This window comes from Aedes aegypti, chromosome 2 (assembly GCF_002204515.2).
Source record: "Aedes aegypti strain LVP_AGWG chromosome 2, AaegL5.0 Primary Assembly, whole genome shotgun sequence".
In the NCBI taxonomy this organism is placed as follows: Eukaryota; Metazoa; Arthropoda; class Insecta; order Diptera; family Culicidae; genus Aedes; species Aedes aegypti.
Window position 1 is genome coordinate 198491666 of NC_035108.1, and position 22527 is coordinate 198514192.

At 39.7% G+C, this 22527-nt stretch overlaps 1 protein-coding gene across 2 annotated transcripts in view; it reads left to right on the forward strand.

Moving 5' to 3' along the window:
• LOC5571041 (dendritic arbor reduction protein 1) overlaps positions 1–22527 on the forward strand; it is a 360327-nt gene that overhangs the window by 160106 nt on the left and 177694 nt on the right. The window contains exons 2-4 of one of the 2 annotated variants that reach the window (XM_021843670.1): positions 3243–3426; positions 3523–4238; positions 4304–4772. In XM_021843670.1, coding sequence (XP_021699362.1) covers positions 3243–3426; positions 3523–4238; positions 4304–4772 — 1369 coding nt within the window. The remainder of the gene's footprint in view (positions 1–3242; positions 3427–3522; positions 4239–4303; positions 4773–22527) is intronic. The other variant, XM_021843671.1, reaches the window with a different exon arrangement.

Sequence of the window (22527 nt, forward strand, 5' to 3'; positions counted from 1 at the left end):
CACGGCGCGAAGCTAGTATCGAGTGGTTCCGATGCATTTTGACGAAACATGATGCGTAGAAAATACTGATTGACGGAATGATGGTGGACTTGTCGATACATTTTCTCCAGGTCTGCCACTACGTGGGCACAGAAGCGGATGATGATATCGACGAGAGGTTGTTGCACAACATGCAAGACGCGTTGAACACTACGCGTCAACAACATCGAGTTTGCGCATGTGACCGAGCTGAAGGTATTCGTCGATTAGCTGGTGGTAGGTTTGCTTTAAGGCGGAATCTTTTACAAGGCGTCTCTCGAGGCTGTAGAAGCTGTGAGTTGAATTTGTTCGAGAGTAGCCGAGGATTACTTGCGGCTCTTCAGACCGAGGAAAGTGGACGACGTACCATTCTGAGTGAGTTCGGGTGGTAGTATTGGCATATATTTCTTCGTATCGTTTTCCCTCAGTGGAACACGCAGCACCTCGAGACTGCATTACCGAAAGAGGGTGCGCTGGATGAAGCCCCTCTTGAGGACTGCTGGAAACAGTGAAGGAAGCCATCAACAATACAGCAGAGAGCAACGTCGGGTACATGGGACGGAGTCGACGGAACGATTGATTCGACGAGAAAGGTAGGCAGATTCTGGAGGAGAAGAATGCAGCGCGGGCGGTTATGCTGCAGCAAGGGACCCGGCAGAACGTGGAACGTTATAGACGGAAACGGCAACAGCAGACCCGACGCTTTCGTGAGAAAAAACGCCGCCAGGAGGAGACAGAGTGCGGGGAGATGGAACAGCTGTGCCGGTCTCAAGAAACACGTAAGTTATATTAGAAGCTCAGCGCATCCCACAACGGCTTTTTGCCGCGAGCCAAGATATGCAGGGATAAGGATGGGAGCATTTTGACGGACGAGCGTGAGGTGATCGAAAGGTGAAAGCAGCACCTGAATGGCGTTGAGAGCACAGGCACTGAAGGTCTGGACAACGAAGGATATGCCTACGTCAGTACTACGGATGATAAAAACAAACCAACCCTCACTTTGAGGGAAGTTAAGGATGCCATTCACTAGAGATGGGCAAAATGATCAAATTCTGGGAGCGAATCGTAGGTAAACCACTCACAACAGTGAATCGACTCTTTTTACCGATTCGGTGACTCAATTCTGACTGGGTAACAGAACATTTGCCGGAGAAGTGGGAGCAAGGGGTAATAAGCCCCATATACAAAAAAAGGCGACAAGTTAGATTGTGAGAACTTTCGAGCGATCACCATTCTAAATGCGTTATCTCAGTTATCTCAGATCATCTTCTGTCGTCTGTCACCTGTAATAAACGAGTTCGTGGGAAGTTATCATGACGGTCGATCGACAACGGGCCAGATCTTTACTGTACGGCAAGTGCTCTAAAAATGTTATGACCAGGTTCCAACGCATCACCACTTCATCAATTTCAAGGTTTCATATGATAGTATTGGCCGCGTACAGCTATGGAAAATCATGGGCGTGAACAGCTCTCCAAGAAGCTCACAAGACTAATGAAGAGCAACGATGGGAGGTGTGCAATATTGTGTGAAGATTTCAGGCGAACATTCCAGTTTGTTTGAACTCCGCTGGGGACTACGACAAGATGATAGACTCTCGTGGCTTTTAATCAATATCGCGTAAGAATATGCGCATAGTCAGGTTTAACAGCTGGGGTAGGATTGTCACGAGATCCAGACAATTTGTCTGCTTCGCTGATAATATAAACATTGACGGCCGAACATTTGAAAAGGTGGCAGACCTGTACACCCGCCTGAAACGCGTGGCAGCACAGGTTGGACTGGTGGTGAAGTAGGTGTAGAACTGATGATCATTTTTTCGCTAACAACGGTTTCAGACACACCGTGCTCACTGATTGAGGATTGAACGGTTGGACGGACGGACGGTCCAGTTCACTCTCTTAGGCATAGACACCGCGTTGACTTATGGATCTTGCGACTTTGAAGCAGAAGCAGCATCGGACGGACGAAGAAGTGTTTCGGTGGCGACCCGGGGGCGATTAGATTACTCCGGATTGACGGACTTAAGTGACTAGGTAAATGCTACCTGTCGTCGTCGCGATAGGCCTATTTGGACAGTAGCCGTAGATCGGAGCGTATTGGACATGCCACCCCTCGAGTAATTAGGGAGCAATTGGCAGCAAATGGAATCATAAGTTTGGAAACATTTTATGACGCTTGATTTATTGGTGTCGAATCTTTCTTGGAAATCTACTGCAATCGACGGGTTGTTCCACTTTTCATAGCTTTAGCAAAGCCCTAGCATATAAATCAGCGAAGAAACATACATATCACACGTACTCCCAGTATGCGGCGTTGCAGCCACGAGCAAAACTTCCTTCTTCATAAAATATTCCTATAAATAGAGCCATCATATATTCCATCATCGGGGAGGTGCAAGAAGAAAAATGTTTTATAGAAATTGCTTGACGCGTATTGGATTTGCATACAATCGGCCATAAACTTTAATCCCGGCCACGAGGGCCAGCAGCCAGCAGCATCGGCAGTAGTAGACCTGAGCCGCCTGTCACCGTCGAAACCACGTCCAACGCTGGATGTCTAACGCTCGCAGTTTTAAACGGGCAATTTACGATCGATATCTGATTGCCGTGAATACTAAGCATCGATGAGCCCTGAGCGGTTTCTAATCATACTTCCCGAAGCATGACAGGTTTTTGAAATTACTTCATAAACTGAATGCTTCTTCTTGGTTTCTGCGTTTAGAAATAATGTTGATAAAGACGCATAAAATTCAGTAATTGAAATTTAAGTTCAGCATCTTTAATAAGGAGTTCGTAAAATTTTAATAAACAGGTTTTCTATTTCAATGTCGAAATTGGCTCCAAAAGATTTTCCAAAATTTTAGATGGTTTTAATTGATGTTACTTAATTGAGTAATATTTTTTTGCAGATCCTGTTTGATAACTTTCATAGAAGGATCGCGAGTGCGTCAAAATTGGCTTCTCCTTACGTTTTCAAGACGGATCAAGATTATCGTCTATGTGTTTGTGACATTTTTGTGAGTGTGATAGAAAAAAAATATATTGAAATTAGTAAAGTGCAGTCAATATAACAATGCACAAAATTTACGAGAAAAAATCATTATTGTTTGAAACAAACTCCAAGCTTAAACCATTCTTAAACAAATGTGTCCTCTCTTGTCGCACTTTAATTCACCCCATTTATCATGTTGTCGTACCGTTTTCTTCTCTCTCTCTCTACAGTCACCAGAACTAGAATTTCGGCATGAGCTGATGGGGCGCATAAATAAATTGGAAAGTGATGTCGAGCTGGACGTGGTACCGATTAATCAGCATCATCCATCATCCAGCTCCCCGCTGCCCCAGTCGACAACACTGTCCGGATACGGGGCCCAAGGTTACGACTATGGCAAGGAGTTCTTTTTCGGTAAGTATCGTTTAGCGTTTGAACTCCCAAAAAGAAAAACAAAAAAGTATGATAAATGCTCACGAGTTTTGCCATATCTTAAATCCCCCCAAATAGCTGGAAACAAACACCGAGATGCACTATGCACGGATGGCGACGATTCGTTTCTGCGACCTCCACTGTGGGAGGACATCACAAGTTCAATCCAAAACATTGACCCTGAAAACGCCGTCATGTTGGGCACCTTGAACGGTATTCCACAGGTCAAAACGGAGGCTGTAGATGATACCTTTTTGGAGCCTCTCTCCTCGCCGCTGTTAAGCCCCTTGGAAATCAAAACCGAGAAGAACCTCTCGATGCAAAACAACAACAGCATACACCAAAACCAGTTACTTAGCGATAGTAGTTGTAATAACAGTACTAGTACAAGCAATGTATTCCTAGCAAATAGCGAATCAAACTACCTGCATCACTCGCATCCGCATCCGGCAGCTCTTGCCACTAGTCAGCATGCCCATGCCCAGCAACACAATCTGAACGGCTACATGGGCTGCACCAATGGAAGCGGAAGTCTCCTAGCCAATACCCACCATGGTGCCCATCAAAACCATCACCCTCATCACCAAGGTCACCATCTGCAGGTGAATCAGAACAACAACTACTATCATTGGCCTTCCCATCAGCCAACGCATGGAGCTCCACAAATGTATCATCCAAAGTACCATCCACCCACGCAAGGTTCCACAATCTGTACGCCAATTTCGAGGCTAATGTACGTCCCACCATTAACCCCACCCAACTCCGACCCTGGAAGCCCAGGAACCACCCTTCAGGTAAGTTCTACTCAAGCCTTCAAAACATATCCCCGATTCAATACAAATGCCCCTGATAAAAACAGAATCCTCCTCGCCGAACTCCTCCACCGCCATACCACCCACAGCAGCTGACATCCCTCTCGATTCACATGGGCCCCAACGGTAATCAACCCTCCCACCTGCATCACCACCCCCACGGGATACCACCCCAGCAAGCGTCTTCAGTGGCCACCGTTCCTGCCGGATCTCAACAGCATCCGCCCTCCTCAGCGGCACTCGTAACGGTGAATCCGAACACTAATCCAGCAATAGCATCGATAGCAATTGGCAATAGCAGCACCAGCAACAATAACGCTAGCAACAACAATACCAGCAGCAGCAGTAGTAGTGGCAGTAGTGGTAACAGTTCCGGAACCGGAAGGAAACGGTCGCAGCACAGCATCAACCACGTGCTCAGTAGTGTGGGTGTTGTGAAGCACATTGTCGGGCGGTACAACCGGCGGAACAACCCGGAGCTGGAGAAGCGACGGATACACCACTGTGATTTCATGGGTAAGTACTCAGTTTTTGTACGCTCGGGTTTTAACACTTCAGTCGTCGCGCTGTTGTATTTTATACAACACTGTTGAAAAAACCTCGCTTTTCGTTCACAACAGCAGCGCAGTGGTTTTGATGGTGCCAAACCGTGCGACGACTGGAAGGTTAACAGTGGCAATATGGCGCATTACGAGATGACAAATCTTAATCTACTGCGACGAAATTCAAATCCCAATTTCCCGTTTCTGATCACCAAATAATATCTGATGAAGCAATGATTTTGGTGCCAAAAAAGTGCATTTGTGTGTTTTTTATCTTCGAATTTGACATCATATCATTACAATTTGAGATGTACACTCCGACTACTTGTAACGAACATTGTGGAAAACGGTGGTCGTGACAAGAATCGGTCGTGAGAATAATAAAAAGCTGCATTTTCCAGCAAAACATCCAAATGTTTACACAGGGTTTTCTTTAAAAGAATCGTGAGCAGGCATACCAATCTCATCTGATCACTTATATCAACTTTGGCTGATGGAGAGATATTATCTTTTATGCAAGAGCGCTTTGATGTGATACCATCTTTCGATCTGATGTCTCATAAGATGTCCTTGACAGTTGTTTGGTGTAAAAAGGCAGAGTCGATAAATGAAGAGTCGCACAAACAGTGAAACCAGATTGAACTTTTCGAACTGTCAAACCGTCTACATAGAGTTCATTCACAAATTTCATAACGCTTTTTGTAAGATTGTTTCACATATTTTGTATGACCTGTAGCACCATGAGGACACCACCCATCCATCCCCTTAAGCTTTATGAAATTTGTGAATAGGCCCCTATCGAGCAGACCAGCAAAACAAATAGGTTCTATTTTCGAAACACGGGATTTTTTGGGAGATTTTTTTGAGAAATCTTTAAAGGTCCTTTGTCAATTGTTTTAGATATCCTTGTATGCGAATTTCTGACGAGATAGACTAATATTTGCAAGATTTTTGGTGGAATTCAAGCCAAACACTTGTCTTGTAAGACATTTGGTGGATACAATGTATGGTCCGTCAGCTCTGACAACATTTTTGTTACATAATTGATAATGTGTCGATTCATATGATGATCTACAGTGAATTCTTTTGATCATTCTCAGTCGATTTTTTGTGAAATGATTTATAAGTGCATTAATGATGAGATCTTTTGTTTTTTTTTAATTGTGTGTCTAATTTCTAGTGAAATTTTTGACAAAATCCATAGGTAGCGAAAATCCGGTTAATTGTTAATCGACATATTTTCGCTGTAATCCAGACTATGGACATGCCCTATAACAACTGCCGCGATTCGCAGTAGACAGCATGTCCGGGCTCGATTCATTTGTCGATACACACTTAAATTATTTTATTCTTAAAATTCAACAGCCTCAACAGCTGAACAGTTCGGTGAAATAAATTAACGGAGTACGGAATTTTTACTGTATTCGTTGAAAAATCACTGGAATCCGCCAAATGTTGACGAAATTAAGGTGTTTTATTTCATCGAACTTTTCAGCTGTTGAGATTACGTTGAAATTCACCGTAAGAGCTTAGTGTGTAGCCTGCTGTAATCATAATTACACTATGAATGTCACCGTATTCGACTGTTTTTCATAACGATAACTTGCAAGTGGATTGCTGAGTTTGAATTATTCTATCTAGCATCATATGAACCAGAGATATTGTTTAAAGATCGATCAAAGAGCGCTAAGATAATATCTTGTTATTCGATCCGTATCTTTCTCAGATGATCGAATGATCAGATAAAAGGCAATGCCTGGTCGTAAGATATTTCTTTTAGGGATTTGTCAATTGATAAATCCATAAATTAACCAATGCATTCTTTCAGGTTTATCTTCGGGAATTCTTCATTTCGTACCAGAAAATCTTCCTGCAATTGATTGAAAATTTTTCCGGATGTTTTTGTAGGATTTCTTAAAGAAAATTGCTGAAATTTTCTGATGAATAAATAAACAATAATTAATTTAATTGATTGAACCTAATTCTTATTTACAACTGGCCAATAAAAGATTATGCCTGGTAATGGAGGCCACCTTATAAATTTGATACTAAAATAAATTATCAAAATTCAATGCCGAAATTCGTATTAATATTTTTTAATCCATTCGCCTATATACTGTCACCTCGATTTATGAACCCCCGATTGGTTTGAAAATTCAATCGATTCGTAAATTGAATCATTTCGTAAAGCAAGGGAGTTTAGTTCGTAAAACAAGGTTTTGACGTTTGGAGTCGAAACTAGGAAATTATTTTTTATTTTTCAGAAATTATGCTTTTTCAGTATCCTAAGTATACTATTGATTTATACGGACCTGAATCTAGCAAAAATATGCGCAAGTTAAGGTCTTCCAACAATTCCTTGGAGTTTGAGCATATGATTCTACATGAGTAAATAGCGATCTATTTATCATTTATAAGTACAAGCATGTCTCGCAATTTGGGATACTAGAAGACAGTTATATTTTGAAGAACCATTCGTTACGTCAAGATGCCTCTTTATGTAACTTAGTAAATACAACAGGTGTTCTAGTTCATCGAAAAACTTTCTGGAACAAATACTTTCAATTTAATTGTGTAGTAAGCGATCTTTTGATGGTTTTTAATATAAGTCAAATCTTTAACCATTCATATAAGTAAACAAAGCATTGTATGGATAAGTACCAATGTACTTGGCTCTCCAAGAACTTCATGGTTATATTCTATGGCCTAATGATCTACAGGTCTAAGCAGTTTTATATTGATGCTTTTTTTAATGACACATGCTCTTAACCTTTCATAGAACTAAACGGAGTATTGCATTGTTTTTTTTCTCCTCCAAAGGCTCCATCGAATATAGGCCTTATTGGTCTTATTTATACCGATGTTCTTGATCTTCCAAAGATCTTAAGACCTATATTCCAGGAAGTTCTTGGATGAATCGGAACATCTCACAAATGCAACACATCAATTCAAAAACAAAATCAAAGCTACATATTGATCTGAACTAACTCGAATATTCAAAAATTCCAAAGGTTCATAGATCACGTTTGTAGATCTGGTGGCTATATTTCATAGTATTCTGAAGTTGATGCCAATAATATGCTATGACATTTCATCCAAGTGTGAACTAAACTACAAAACATAAGTTGAACACACCTTAGATTATTTCCGCTAAACTTATCATTCCGACACAGAATTTATCATTTAACCGTAAATTGAGGTTTAAGTGTACTATTAAAACGATGGTATTGATGAAGAATGAATGATGTTAATGAAGAAAACCGTAGCAAACCAATAATTTTGGAGTAATGAAATTTTTGGCTTCGATGTTCGATACAAGAGGATCCTCTTTATGCAAAATTGTACGGAAACATAAATCTTATTAGAAATATTCTATTTTGATAAACTGAATACTAAAAGTAATAACATATTTCTTAGGTTTTGTCGTTTTCTCTCACCAGATTTCTTTGTTTCATCCTTTTCGAGCGCTAAGTTTCTAACGTTTTCTTTCCACATTTATTCATTCCCTTTTTTCAATATTTCTTTTCAATTAGCTTTTGTTTATTTCTTCGTAAATATCCCATCTTATTATAAACTTCTTTGGTTTTTTTTTCTTAAACTTTGTTTGTATTCTCGAGGCTTGCATACTCTTTCAACATCTGTTGCTTTATGCTCATCCACACGGAAAAAAATCCGTTGCCGGAATCATGAACAAAAAGTCATGAAATCATAAAATTTTATGTTTCATAATATCATGACTACAAGTCATGAAACCATGGCTATTATTCAAGAATTTGTGTGCTCAGGGCGTTACATAAATCCAACTGTCACTTTTTTCATTTAAGTCAACACGTCTTTTGCGATCGGTAGTGTTTTTTTTTCCAGTGAAATTATGAATAAGTTTTGTTTACGGAAGAGGTTAATTAGAATATCATGCTCGTCGGAACTTTGCCATCATATCGATGACATTCCCGATGACCCAATGACTGCCATTGCTATTAGATGTGCGAAAATGTACTTGCAAGATTTCACACTGATTATTCCGTACCGGGCAATGATTGACGAAGGTTTTGCTTGACAAATTCGTCGGCGATTTTAAATTTTCGGTGTGATGCATTCTCTACATCTTACAATAGAGCAGCTCACACAAACCTTCGGCAGCCGGATGATCTCTACCACTTTCCACGCCCGCAGAGTCGTTTATTTTTCCATCGCCAATACAATCCACCAGCGTTTTGCAGCCCAGGGACGATGTGCCAATTCAACTGATGTTTGGAATGACATTTTTCGTGCAAACCTAACCACCGGATGTTCGCGTTTCTGTCAAAGATGTGGCACTCACAGTTTATTCCGAAACTACCGGCACAAAATCCATCTTCATGTTATTTGTTTACCTATGACAAATATACAGGGATCATAATTGACGTTTGTATGTTTTCATGAAGTTAGTTCATGATTTCATGATCCTGCTTCATGATTTCATGACTCAAATTTCCACTTTTCATCACCAAAACTGGAATCATAAATGACGGGTATCTAAATCCATGAATAGTTTTCATGTTTTCATGAATTTTATTCATGGTTCCAGCATACATAGTTTATGATTTGATGATTTGAATTAACACTTTACGGTAAAAAGATTCATGATTTCATGACTTTTGGTCATGGTGTATTTTCATAACATGAAAATACACATTCCTCCCAAAATCATGACCTTTTCTCCTTGTTTTGGGTGCCGCATTTTTACCCGTGCAGCGGTACGTGTACGGATAAGGGTGTTGCGACATCCGCTCGGTCATCCTCGGGGATTTTTTCTACTTACAATTCATTCTTTTTTTAGGGTCTCATTTTTGGGAGACAAGACGTCAAGCGTGCGCTAGAATAAGGGCGTAAGTCGCATGTTCGATTTCTTTTCATCGATCCTCTCTTCTGTTAATTAATGTGACAAGGTGCACATATTTTAGCTTACTTTTTCACTTCAGAATGCTACATCATGAGAAGCAAAAATGCCAACAAACTTGCACCTTGTCACCTATATTCACAGAAGAGAAAATCTATGAAGAGAAAACGATCATGCGACATGCACCCTTATTATAGCAAACTTTCTAGTTTCTCTCATAGGGGTCATGCACAAATTACATCACGCCCCAAGGGGGGGGGGAGGTCAAGCCAAGCGTGACAAGCCTTACAAAATTTTCGAAGGATGCATACATAAACCGTCGAAATTTAGCGTGACATAATCTACCATCCCATAGCTATGTTTACTATGCATAGCTTTGTTATTATTTTCGAACTTGCCAACGGTATACATATTTAAGTGATTTGTTTTTGTATAACAGAAAAAAATGATTCGTATTTTGCTTATTTTTCGACGCCCATACAATTTGTATGAAATAGAGAAATCTGCCTTCCCTAGCCGAGTGGTTAGAGTCCGCGGCTACAAAGCAAAGGCATGCTGAAGGTGTCTAGATTCGATTCCCGCTCGGTCCAGGATCTTTTCGTAAAAGAAATTTCCTTGACTTCCCTGGGCATAAAGTATCATCGTACCTCACACGATATACGAATGCGAAAATGGCAACTTTGGCAAAGTAAGCTCTCAGTTAATAAGTAGCGATGTTGATACCCCAGCTAGAAGACGCCTCTTACTGATTCTAGGACCACCTATGTTGAGCATAATTCTTGTGAGCACATTTTGCAGTATTTTGCTTATTTTTCGACGCCCATACAATTTGTATGAAATAGAGAAATCTGCCTTCCCTAGCCGAGTGGTTAGAGTCCGCGGCTACAAAGCAAAGGCATGCTGAAGGTGTCTAGATTCGATTCCCGCTCGGTCCAGGATCTTTTCGTAAAAGAAATTTCCTTGACTTCCCTGGGCATAAAGTATCATCGTACCTCACACGATATACGAATGCGAAAATGGCAACTTTGGCAAAGTAAGCTCTCAGTTAATAAGTAGCGATGTTGATACCCCAGCTAGAAGACGCCTCTTACTGATTCTAGGACCACCTATGTTGAGCATAATTCTTGTGAGCACATTGCTCGCCTTTGCCACCATCTCCCATGCACAATCGACGTGACTGTTGAGCATTATGCCCAGGTGTTTAAGCATTCGCTATGGCTATGGCTCTCGACAGTGATCTCGTCGTTCATGACTGCTTTGCAGTTGCTAACTAGTAGCACCTCCGTTTTGTGGTGGACTATCTTCAGCTTAACTCCCTACATCCAATCTTCGACCAGACCAACTGCCTCCGTTGCCAGCATTGCTACTTCCTTTTGCGTCTTGACGCAAAACGGTAGTTCCAGCGATAGGACCCCTTCGTGGAATGCGATGTCCACAGCGTTGGATTCAGTATGGAGCTTTGTGGGATTCTAGCCGTTATTCTTAACTCCTTCGGGCCGGCGTCTTTTTCATACCTCAGTACTCTGTTTTGGAAGAAGCTCTTCAAAATCTGGCACAAGTAGTCGGGATCCCGCATTCTGTGCAGCGCTGTGGCAAGGACCTCCCAGCTTGAGCTGTTAAACGCGTTCTTCACATCTATCGTGACCACAGCACAGTAACGATCCCCCTACGCTTTTGTTTCAATGCTTTCTCAGCGTCCGAATTGCGTCCACCGTCGACCTTCCTTTCCGGAATCGAAACTGCTTTTCTGATAGTCCGTTCTCCCTCTCTGTGCATTTCATCACTCTGTTGAAGATAACACGTTCCAAGAGTTTACCAAGTGTATTCAGTAAACATATAGGCCTTTATCATCCTGGATCCACGGGCGATGCCCTTTCTCCCCGCATTTCCTGCACAACTCAGAACCATTACAGATTGCATGTCCATGTCCGAAGTCCATGTACTTGAAGCTCCTCATCGGTTCCTCTCGACTCAGAAGACGAGTCTCAGTGGACAAAGCGACCATCCAATCTTCACTTTTTTCTTCTCCACCAGTTTGTTGGCTGCGGCTACTGGTAGCCGACTCGTCGCTAATTGTGTACCATCGTACAACTTTGAAAGTCGGATTGTCATAAACACATCTCTCATATTGCACCTTGTTGCTGGATTCCTAATACAGTCGCCTCTCCACATCTCGATATCGAAGGAACCATCGAAATAGGGAGAGATCGAGACAAAGAACAAATATTTGATGAATACTAGATTGAAAAACATTGCCAAGAAAGTAATGGGGTAGATGTACCAATAGTGGAGGTACTAAGCACAATTGAACTTCATTTAACCGCGTAAATTCAAGAAGTGCATTTAATCTACATGATAATGTTGTAACGGGAAGTAACGACTATTGACTTGATGAGAAAAAATATTTCATCACAGTAACCCACGGCATGTCAGTGAAAAATAACACCTCCACTATTGGTACACTGTTCCTTTAGTTGCGGTATATTTTTAATTTGTGTTCCTATAGTTGCGGTATCCGTTGTTTTCTTATGGGATCCTCCACTATAGGAACACTTTACCGCAACTATTGGTACAAGCAAGAACAGTTTTAGCAATTTTAGTGATATTTCATCAGTTTTAAACCAATTTGAACGCTCTTTTCAACTGTTCCGTGTTTCAACAAGCCAATACGTCGATTGGCAGTGTCGGTTCTGTGGCTAGTGTAATAAAATCAATGAAAACGGCACTACCGCAACTATAGGAACACCCTTAACTAAGGGAACACTTACCCTACACAAACAGAAGTCATTTTGCGCTCCTAATTTGTTTTAAATCCCAAAATTTTGGTCTAGTAACCTTCGGTATTGGTCATATCGACATACGGAGAGAAACTTGAGAACAAACAATCAACAGAAACACATCGAGATATGGAGGATGAGATATGGAGAGAGAAAATGTATGCAGACTGAAGGGACCTATGAAATCATCGACATAGGGAGAGATATCGAGATGTAGAACATCGAGATGTGGAGATTCGACTGTATTGTGATACATATTAATCCTGTCCTTTATGTACTCGTTGAGTTAATTGATTTTATTTATGACCTCCATCAAGTTCAAACTCCCCGTTAGGCCTTCCTGGCAAATGTTTTTGCTTGATTTCTGTGTGAACGATGGGCTTTGGAACCTTAGTCCTCCTTGGAGACTAAAATTCTCCCTTTCCCAAGTAACATTTTAAGTTTTTTTTTTCATTTACTACAAGCTGTTGTTACCACCATATCATTAAGACTCATTTTGGAACTTATTAGTCTAAATAACCTTAATAAACCTTTGATAAAATTCCGTTAAGCCCGAAAAGGCCCACACTACAGGAGGTTGTTAAGACTATACCTTAGAACCGTTTCTAAACTTCTTAGTTTTGTATCGTATGAATACATCTACCCTTATAGTGTACTATAATACTTTCATAAGAGCTGTTGTATAGCCTTATTGAGCTCAACTAGCGGTACTAAATCTTTTACGATATCCCAATACACGGAATAAAACCATTGTTAAGAGCTTATGATTGAACAGAAAGCAACCAATAAGTTGTTTATAAACCATAACCCTTTTTTAATATTGAAACCATCATGATGTCTGTCAACTCATAATAATTAATAAAAATAATCATTTTTTGCATGGCAGAAAATTCTCTTACGATCGCGTGAAATTCCTGCCAATAAAAATTTACTGGTGTAGTTACATAAAAATTTTCGATTTACAGCAACGCGCCACAATTACGACATCATAATTGGATATCTAATATTTGACTCCATTCTATTTACAGAATGATTTCATGATCATCTCAATCATAAATTGAAATTTTTTGTTGTAATTATCAATCCGATACGGCGACAACAACATGGTTTAAGATCAATTGGTGATTATTCCGAACAATATAATCATTCATGAACGCTTTTGATCTTAAGGACCTGTGCGCAAAATCCTTCACTGGCTTAAATATTCCTAAATCAGAATATTTGTTCTGCACTAAGACAAATAGGTTTTTTGGGAGCCTTGACATAAACTTAATGCACTCAGTAAAGATAGTGCTGTCAAAAAGATAAACAAATCGGAAGATACAATTTTGTGATGCAATTCATGTTATTAAAGTTATTAAATTTGTACCGTTATGTATCTAACTGTTTTCATTGGAATGAATTGTTATAATAAAGCCCGTCGTACTTGATCGGTTGTACTGATGCAGAAAACGGTAAGTGAGTGCCTGAAAAGTGAAAGTTTTTTTTCGTGTAGCTTAGCTGTTGTAAGCAGCGTAGTTGTCCCACTAGAACGGGAAGTTCAGCCAAGCTTGGGAAAAAATATGCTTTATACGATAGCCTGATAATTCTACGAGAGGAATATTTGCCTTTTCTATGAATGCGTTCTGGTTAACTCATAATTCACTACATTATTATCATTATCAACAAAATGATATTGACACGTAGACTGCATTCAACAACATGCACCAGACAGTTGAGATTTAAAAAGGCTTTACCATGACTTAGTGCAGTCTTAGAAGTTTTACCTATGTCTTTATTAGACAAGCAAGATAAAGTTTTAAGTATAGGTTTTAATAGACGCTACACAGCTCCTTCAAAATACAATTTATTATTAACAAATGGTCGGCGTTAAGTCAGAGTGGACCAAGTGACATTTTTCATATTTTGAGAAAAATGGGTTTAATGTCTAACGCTCTGTAATTTTTAAACTCGTTTATATTTTGGTTCAATATTTCTACACATCTTTGTGTTACTTTCAAACAATATAATGTTAAGTGATAATCATAAAAAATCATAATCCAAACCGTTGATAGAACGGATTTTTGATGGACTATGTGTACTTGGTCCACTCTGAGTGAACTAAAGAGCAACGTTCAGTGAATTAGATCACTCTGACTGAACAATTTCCAGGAAAATAACAATCATTTAATGCTTGCATGGTCAAACTGGGTGCATATCTCTAAGATCAGCAGATTATCAAGACCCTTCGACCGTCAATACCGAAATCAGTGGCATTACGATAGCTTGGAAATTAAGGTTTTGTAGGGTCAGGGCATTGGAGACCAGAAAAATTCAAATATGCGTTCAGTCAGAGTGGACCAAGTGAAAATCTTGAGTACCGATCAAAATATGCCGGTCTAATAAGCGGGTTCTAGCACATTCCATACATACACCATAGAACTACCATAAACTTCTATCGGACTCTGAAATTGACTCAAAAAATGCAATAATCAATCAGTTTATTGCTTTTCAACACTTGGTCCACTCTGTCTGCACAGAAATTGTTGCAATTTCTGACCACCCATCCAAATATGGTAAATGTTCAAAAATCAAATTCAAATGCACCAAATTAAGTAATATTTTTAAATTTCTCTTGATGAATAGGTAGAAGAATCATTCGATGTCGATAATTCTGACAAATTTCATTAAATGTTTTTCATTTCCTCGCTTTCCTCAGCGCGCTGATCATTTTCGCTATTATGGAAATAAGCACTTGGTCCACTCTGACTGCATACTTTATCGATTTTTATTGATCATCCAAAGTAAATTTGTTACATATCTCGCGCAGTTTACAGCATTCATCAAATCTGGTCAAAGTGAAACGGAGGTAAGGTAATTTCGCATCTAATGAGAGAATAATCCAATTTTCCCAAGTTTTGTACTTGGTCCCCTCTGACTTAACGCCGACCAAATGTGGCTAGCAAACAAGTTTTAACGGGAGCTCTTATAGATATATACAAAGCATTTTAAAGTGGGTTTTACCGAAAAGAACGTTTAACACTTCGCAATGTTTTATTAAATCTGTTAGGAATGAATACATCTCTAATAAAACCTTCATAAATAACATCTAAGTTCAAAAAGCGCTGATATTGTTACTTGGGAATTGTAACGCCCTGCTGCTACTTGCTAGTATATCTTGCTATGCTACAGGTAAACGTTGTAGCTTTCCGCTTCTCGTATGTTACCAGCCCAGAAATCCATTTAGCCGAGCTGTGCTTGGGTTTAGTTTGTAAAACTTTTAATATGATATGTGCATTTTGTCATTTAGTTTTGAAATGTTTAAAGCAATTACGTAATAAAATTACTTAAATGACTCGAGAATTAAGATCAAAAGAAAGTTAGGGGGCGTATACAAATTATGTCACGCTCAAAGGGGGGGGGGGTATGTCAATCATAGCGTGACTAGCCTTACACAATTTTTAGATGACTCATACAAAAAGCGCGACAAGGGGGTAGTGGGGAAGGTGGGTTTTAAAAGTCTAAATTTAGCGTGACATAATTTGTGTACCATCCCTTATTCTATGAAAACTTGTCACCGTATTTACTCAATCATAAATACAAAAGCTTGGCTTGGAGAAATGGAATGGATATTTTTAAATAAGTATTGACAAATATGGTGAAAATGTAGACAAACGTTATATTAGACTTTGATTTGGAGTGATTTGAATCAAATTGAGGTGGTTAGAATCCAACGAATGTAAGTGACAAAACTCTAAAAAATACAAAAAATAAGTACATCTCCTAGAAAATATGTTATTTTATCTTTCGGACGGAAAAATAACCTAAGCATATCGTTGGAAAGCTAGGAAACAGAAGAATACTTAAGTATACTTAACTCAAAACCGACCAAATTGTCACTCGTTTTTCTTTGCGTTAAAGCCTCTCAACTGACTTCGTAACATGAAATACGGAATTTTCATATTAAACTTCATGTTTAGTTACTCAATAAAAATAAAATGCTATATGTCTTCATTGGACAGACTAATTATGGTTTATCATTGTTAATCGATAAAACATTTGTTTACTATCATAACATGCAGCTTTTGGTCTTTTGACGACCAAAAATCTGTGTTATTTCCTTTTTTCGAACATTTATTGACCAACTTTTTTTTCTTGTTAACTCCATTCTGATTTCTCATAACAAGCATTTTCAATTACTATCGAGTCACCTCTCAAATTTTTGCATGTGTTGAGAAAAACTATTCAAACCTTTGTATATCTTTGATCTCGTTTTCCTTCTGTTATAACCGTTACCGCCATTAATCTTTTTATCACAAAACCAACTCCTTAGTGTTTTCTAAGCGTAACATAATTTCTCGCACTAAAGCCCCATCACTCGAAGAGACCGTTTTGTCTTAATCTACAACGACACGTCCCCAATCCGATCGCTTCGGCTTCGGCTTCGGCGGTGATCTACTGATGGGCGATAATTAATATTATGGGGGTAATTTTCCCCTGAGCTACGGCAGAGGATCCCTTACAAGGAATGTGAGAAAATCTCACCCATCAATCGTATCTTTTGCTGCCTTCGGGGGCAACGTTGTCTCACTCTGTAGCCCCGTAATGAAGACATCGATCCATACTCACTGCCCCGTGTAACGACTCCAAGAGGAAAGCGTTGATTATGTTGTTTGAAATGGCACCTCCTTGGCTATAGCTCTTTATTACAGTCGATTACCGCGGAGCGATTAGGCTTCGTATGGATCCACGGGGTTGGAAAACCGTCACCTATTTGAGAAGTCACTGCTTAAACTGAGAAAAGCGATAATTATCACCCGCACCACTGCCTGGAGTGTCGTTTGTTGGCGTGGTCTGAGGAGTGTGAAAACTCCTTTTCGGGAGATCTCGTCTAGTCGGTTTATGTTCGCGATCGCGATCATTAGTCAGTTCGAAATGGGCTGTGTTTTGACCAGTGATAATTAGTGTCTTATGGGCTGAGCAACATTGCAGGGATTCCTTCCTAGTTTTTATGGACCTACAGCTTGACATTATGTTGGTGGTGATCAGATGGATCTGAAAGGGAAGGCACAGTATGCTTCATGTTATGTATTGCATTGATATTTGTAAATATATTCTTAGTATTTCGTGAACATTTGAACACATTTTGACGAATCTCAATTAAACAATGTCTATTGGCACGGGCGAATAAAAATCTTTGAAAATTGAAACAAAATATTACATTTCGTTTAAGTTTTTTTTGTCAGGCCCTGGCACCCTTTGGTTATGCCCATATCCATTTGGCCCTGAATTACGGCTGCTATGTTTCAAACGAGTGACTCAGCAGGACATCTCACATTGCGATGTATACATTAATGCAAAACATTTTGATTGATTAGTAAACACTCGTGCTGCATAGCTACTCCAAGTTGATGTCAAGAATCTGTGCTCTAAAGAGAATAGCAGCTAAGAGGCCTCTGCGCATTCCAACAGAATTTCTGCACCTATTTGCAAACATAGATAGGTACTTGTAGTCGCCACCCTCACCACCTCTTGAATCAGATGGGCTCGACATCAAGAATCGAAAAGGCGATCGGGTTGCACATGTTTTGCCGATTTCGCGAACGTTTCCGCAGCAAAGGGGCCGCCCATTGCCAAGAATCAGTCATCAAGCCACGTTCTATCTTATGCACTGAACAACAATCGTGAATTTGATGGAAGCTGTGATGTGGTGCGCTACTCGACTCACAGTTAACCACCAGATACCTTACTGGCAAATTGATTCAATCAGCAACAATCCTGTCCAACCGAATTGAGTACGCCTCCCGCCAAAGTCTGTGAAACATGGGAACATTGTCGTTCCACTCCTGATTGCATTAATCATAAATTCAATATCTAACAAATGTGATTGCCATGAAGCATTGTTTCAATCCGAGGGCGGATGTAATGAGGCAAGCTAATGAGCCATATTATTAATGATGTTTCGATAGCTACCCCAGAATACGGTGGTGGCTTAAAGTGTGCAGTGTGATTTAGCCATTTGTCGATTGTCACGTTTCACTCCGACGCGAGATAAGATCAAAGCATAGGTATTCACTCGCACGAAACACGCTCAGTGCCAAAGGAATCCTTATCAATTCAATACAAATCTCAGCTCATCTTCAATCCAACTTTTCCCCTGGATGGTACGTGATCAGCTGTGACTCGGTGAAATGCTATACACCTGTCTGACCCCCCCCCCCCCTCGAAGACCCCATGGAAACTAGTTCAATTCAAGTGACAGCAGGAGACGCACTGGAAGACAAGTCACACCTGAGTTGCTGCACTACAGCTTGTTACACTAACGAACTGAATTTACCATAAAATGGAACAACTGTCTCGTATGTCGCAGACGACGTTCACTGGTCATCTCGTTTCTGGTAGGTGCACATATATGATAGTGCAGCGATAATTGCCATAGGGAGTTTTTTTTATTGTGCAGGCTTCTTCGTTAAGTATCAACCGATGGATGGAATGCTGTCGGTTGCATTTCACTTTTATTTGCGGAACTTGAGAATGAACAAATGGGTTGTTTTGATTGAATCTCAATTAGGGTACAATTTCTAACTTGAAATCAATTGTAAGCGAATTGCGATGCATGCAGTGATCATCAACACGGTTATCTTGAACTGAAACTATCATTATTTTATTTATTTCGTTTATTTGGAAGGTCCGGGCATAACATGGCGGGAAACATATAGAACGTAAATAATCTGATACTTCAACGATATCTTATTTCATGGACAGACCAAAGAGTACAAATAAATTTTCGAAGTCTGGAGAGTTAATACGGTTGATGTGAACTGAAGTGGAGGTTACCTCATATATTTTTAAGCTGTTCTAAGATTTTTTGTACCCTTGAAAACCCCTTAACCAACATCAGAGTCGGCCCTAGTCGTCAAGAGGCAAAGAAGAATAGATTGCTTGTAACAATACTGCGGCAATATTGGTGCAGTTCATTACCTTCGGTACGTACTGTCGAATAGGTTGTTGTAGTTTGAATTAATTAACTCATTACACTTGGAGAAGATGGATAAACTATAAGTGAGGGTATGAAAAAAACATCCACGTGCTCAGGTGAGATACGAACCCACGACTCTTGTGCTTTACCTACTAAGCTACCGAGCTACTTGGTTATCCAATAACTCAGAAGGTTACAAGCTTTGAATTCAAATTTCAACAGTGCACTCAGAACTTTACTATAATCAGTTGTCCAAATAGCTTAGTTCCCAGAAAAGGTTTTAGCACTCGTAATTAGCATTAGCATTGGCATTGAGCACTTCGCACAAACTCTTAGACAAGATTGACGCATCCTTCAATAATCGAAAGCTGTCCTGGCCACGTCCTTGCGAAAGCTGGGGAATGGGAAAGGATGATTGATTGAACATCTACTTAAGAAAAATGCAGAGAACTCTACGACCTCTCATAGGTGTTACGGGATGTTGTGGAATGTTGATGGAAAGGGTAGTGCCATAGGATACGATTGGTAGACGTTCTGGCCGACAAATAGTTAATATTTACGCATAGTGATCATGCGCTGCTTATCAGAACAATCTCACCAAATTCCTTTTTCGAAACTCCTCTGCAATCCGTTGCTTCGCTAATAATGAACAATAGCGTGAGCTGTGTTTCCACAAAACATTTGCACGTGGCATAGCCAGTTTTTAGCACTCGTAATTGTCACAAATTTTTTAGGGTGGTGAACAAACCGGTTAACGGATATGAACCCTTTGATTGGGGGTTCTTTTGAGTTTTTGGCAATGAGTTTTTGGCAATATCTCCTTGAGAGCTTTGTGGTCTAATGACTACTGCTTCTATCTTGGTCAGCAGGAGCTCATGGTTTCAATCCCAGGCCTCTTATGTAGGTAGATTACTTTGCAAATGTATCTTTGTTGCGAAATCTGTATCTATCGACATCTTTCATCTTTCACTCATTCCAGGTTAATTCGTATGTACTAACAATACCTAGAACCAGAAGCGGACTAGTGTACCGTTTCTCTCTCTCTATGCCTTATCATTATGATCTCTAACTTCCTTCAATGCTATTGAACATAAAAATACTATAAACGGGTAGGAAATGTGATCGTGGATACCAGGTCCGAATCACGGAGAAGAATCTCTCATTCTCTTCCAAAAGCCCGCGGCGAGCGTCTGGAAGTTAAACCACCAGATGGAAATCTTAATATAAATTAAGAGGAACCGTACGACATGACAAGTCCTGCACTAGTTGTGACTCTCAATCAAAATACATACATACAATATATATGTGAGGGATCAAACATTTCCTTCTTTTGATTGTTTATGGAGCTTTTAGTTCAGCACCCTGTCATTAAAGACTATTCTTGAACTGCAAACAGGTCATTTGGGGAACTGGCAGTCGGGGTAATGACATTCGGGGAAAGTAGCACAATCGTTCTCCTACACGCCACCAGAGAAAGCCTTAAGCACACGTCGATTCAGAACCCTATGAACTTGCAGGTTCTGATTGAACATGTTCTGCGTTGTGGGGCCGTGTCTATGTATATTACGTCTAACGTTATTATCAGCCATCATCATGTATCCCAGGTAGACGAACGCACGTTTCAGTCTGCCATTTTGGCAAATATTCGTCTGACTGTGTTCCCCCCCAGCAACACACATGTTATAATTGTGTATTATCAACTGATATATGACGAAAATTAGTTATATATTAGTTGATAATACACAATTATAGCATGTGTGTTGCTCGGGCCATAGCATCCGTGAAGCAAACAAATTGATTGGATCTGTTGAAAATTTTCTTCGGCTTTTAAGCCCGATATTCGCATAACATTTTATAGCGCGATATTGGACAACAGACATGGAAGTCCATATGCTGGTTTCGAGTCATTTGGCCGAATGTAATCTATTCGAATGCCGTTTGGTCGAACGCCATTTGGCCGAAAGGGTCATTTAGTCGAATGTAATTTGTCCGAATGTATTTGTAATGAATTTCAAAGAACAGTTTATTCTTAAAGAAAAATAAATCATCATTGATATACAAATAATCCGCTCCTTAGTGTTAGTTCCAGAAACAATCAGAGATTAATGAAGAATCTCCTAAATGTAGCCCATTATTGACTTCTTTGCTATGCATATTTGTAGCAACCACAAATTTTGGGTTCTTTTATCACAACGGAGAGACAGTGAGCTTCTTTGACGTACGTGTTCACCAAATCGCTTGGTATACTGCTATACGAAAGCAACGGAGCAGAGTACACTTCACACGTTGCAATCTTAATCTTGGAGGAGTATAACATCTCACCTAAATAAAAACATGCTTTGAATAAGACTGAGTATGAACTATTATGACCCTTCATTCAAATTGATAGGGGATAAGCACTAATTTTCGAGCTATAAGAATTCTGTGCCAATTTTCGGATTTTCATACAAAGTAGGCCGAAATCGTATGAATGGGTCGAAAATTGGTGCTCTTCCCGTGAATACTTTTCTTTTATAGGAACAGCACGGTGCCCCGACAGATCGTTATTATGCAAAAAAAAAAAAATTGTCCATCAAATCTGAGCACAGGGCTCGATTTCTGAGGTCATTCTGCACCTCTGGGCCAAGATAAAAAAAATCCCTAGGAGGAATCTCGAGAAATCTTGATTTGAAGTTCTTGACTTAAAAATTCAATATGATCCATATGAAAATTTTGCAATAGCGCTGAAAAAAAAACCTACAAAATCGCTCAAAAAGTTGCCAAATCTGTTCTCAACTATATATAGTATATAACGGTTACCGTTGTTATAGTTACAGTTCTTATAGAAATATGTACAAATGACTTAACATACCAGGGTGGCTTAAGTATGTTTTACATGGCTTAAAACAGTAAGCTTAGTTTAATGGAATGAAATCTAAGAAATTAATATTTAATGTACAGTTGATGGTACGTTCGATAAACGTGACACATTCAATGCTGTTTGTTTTTTTTTTTTTTTAATTTACAGCTTAATTTTCGACTTTCACACTAAGTGACCAGCCCACCAAATTCTGCCGTATTTATTTTGCTAAATAAAATTTGCTTCTTTGTACATCTAGCACTAATCTTGATGTTT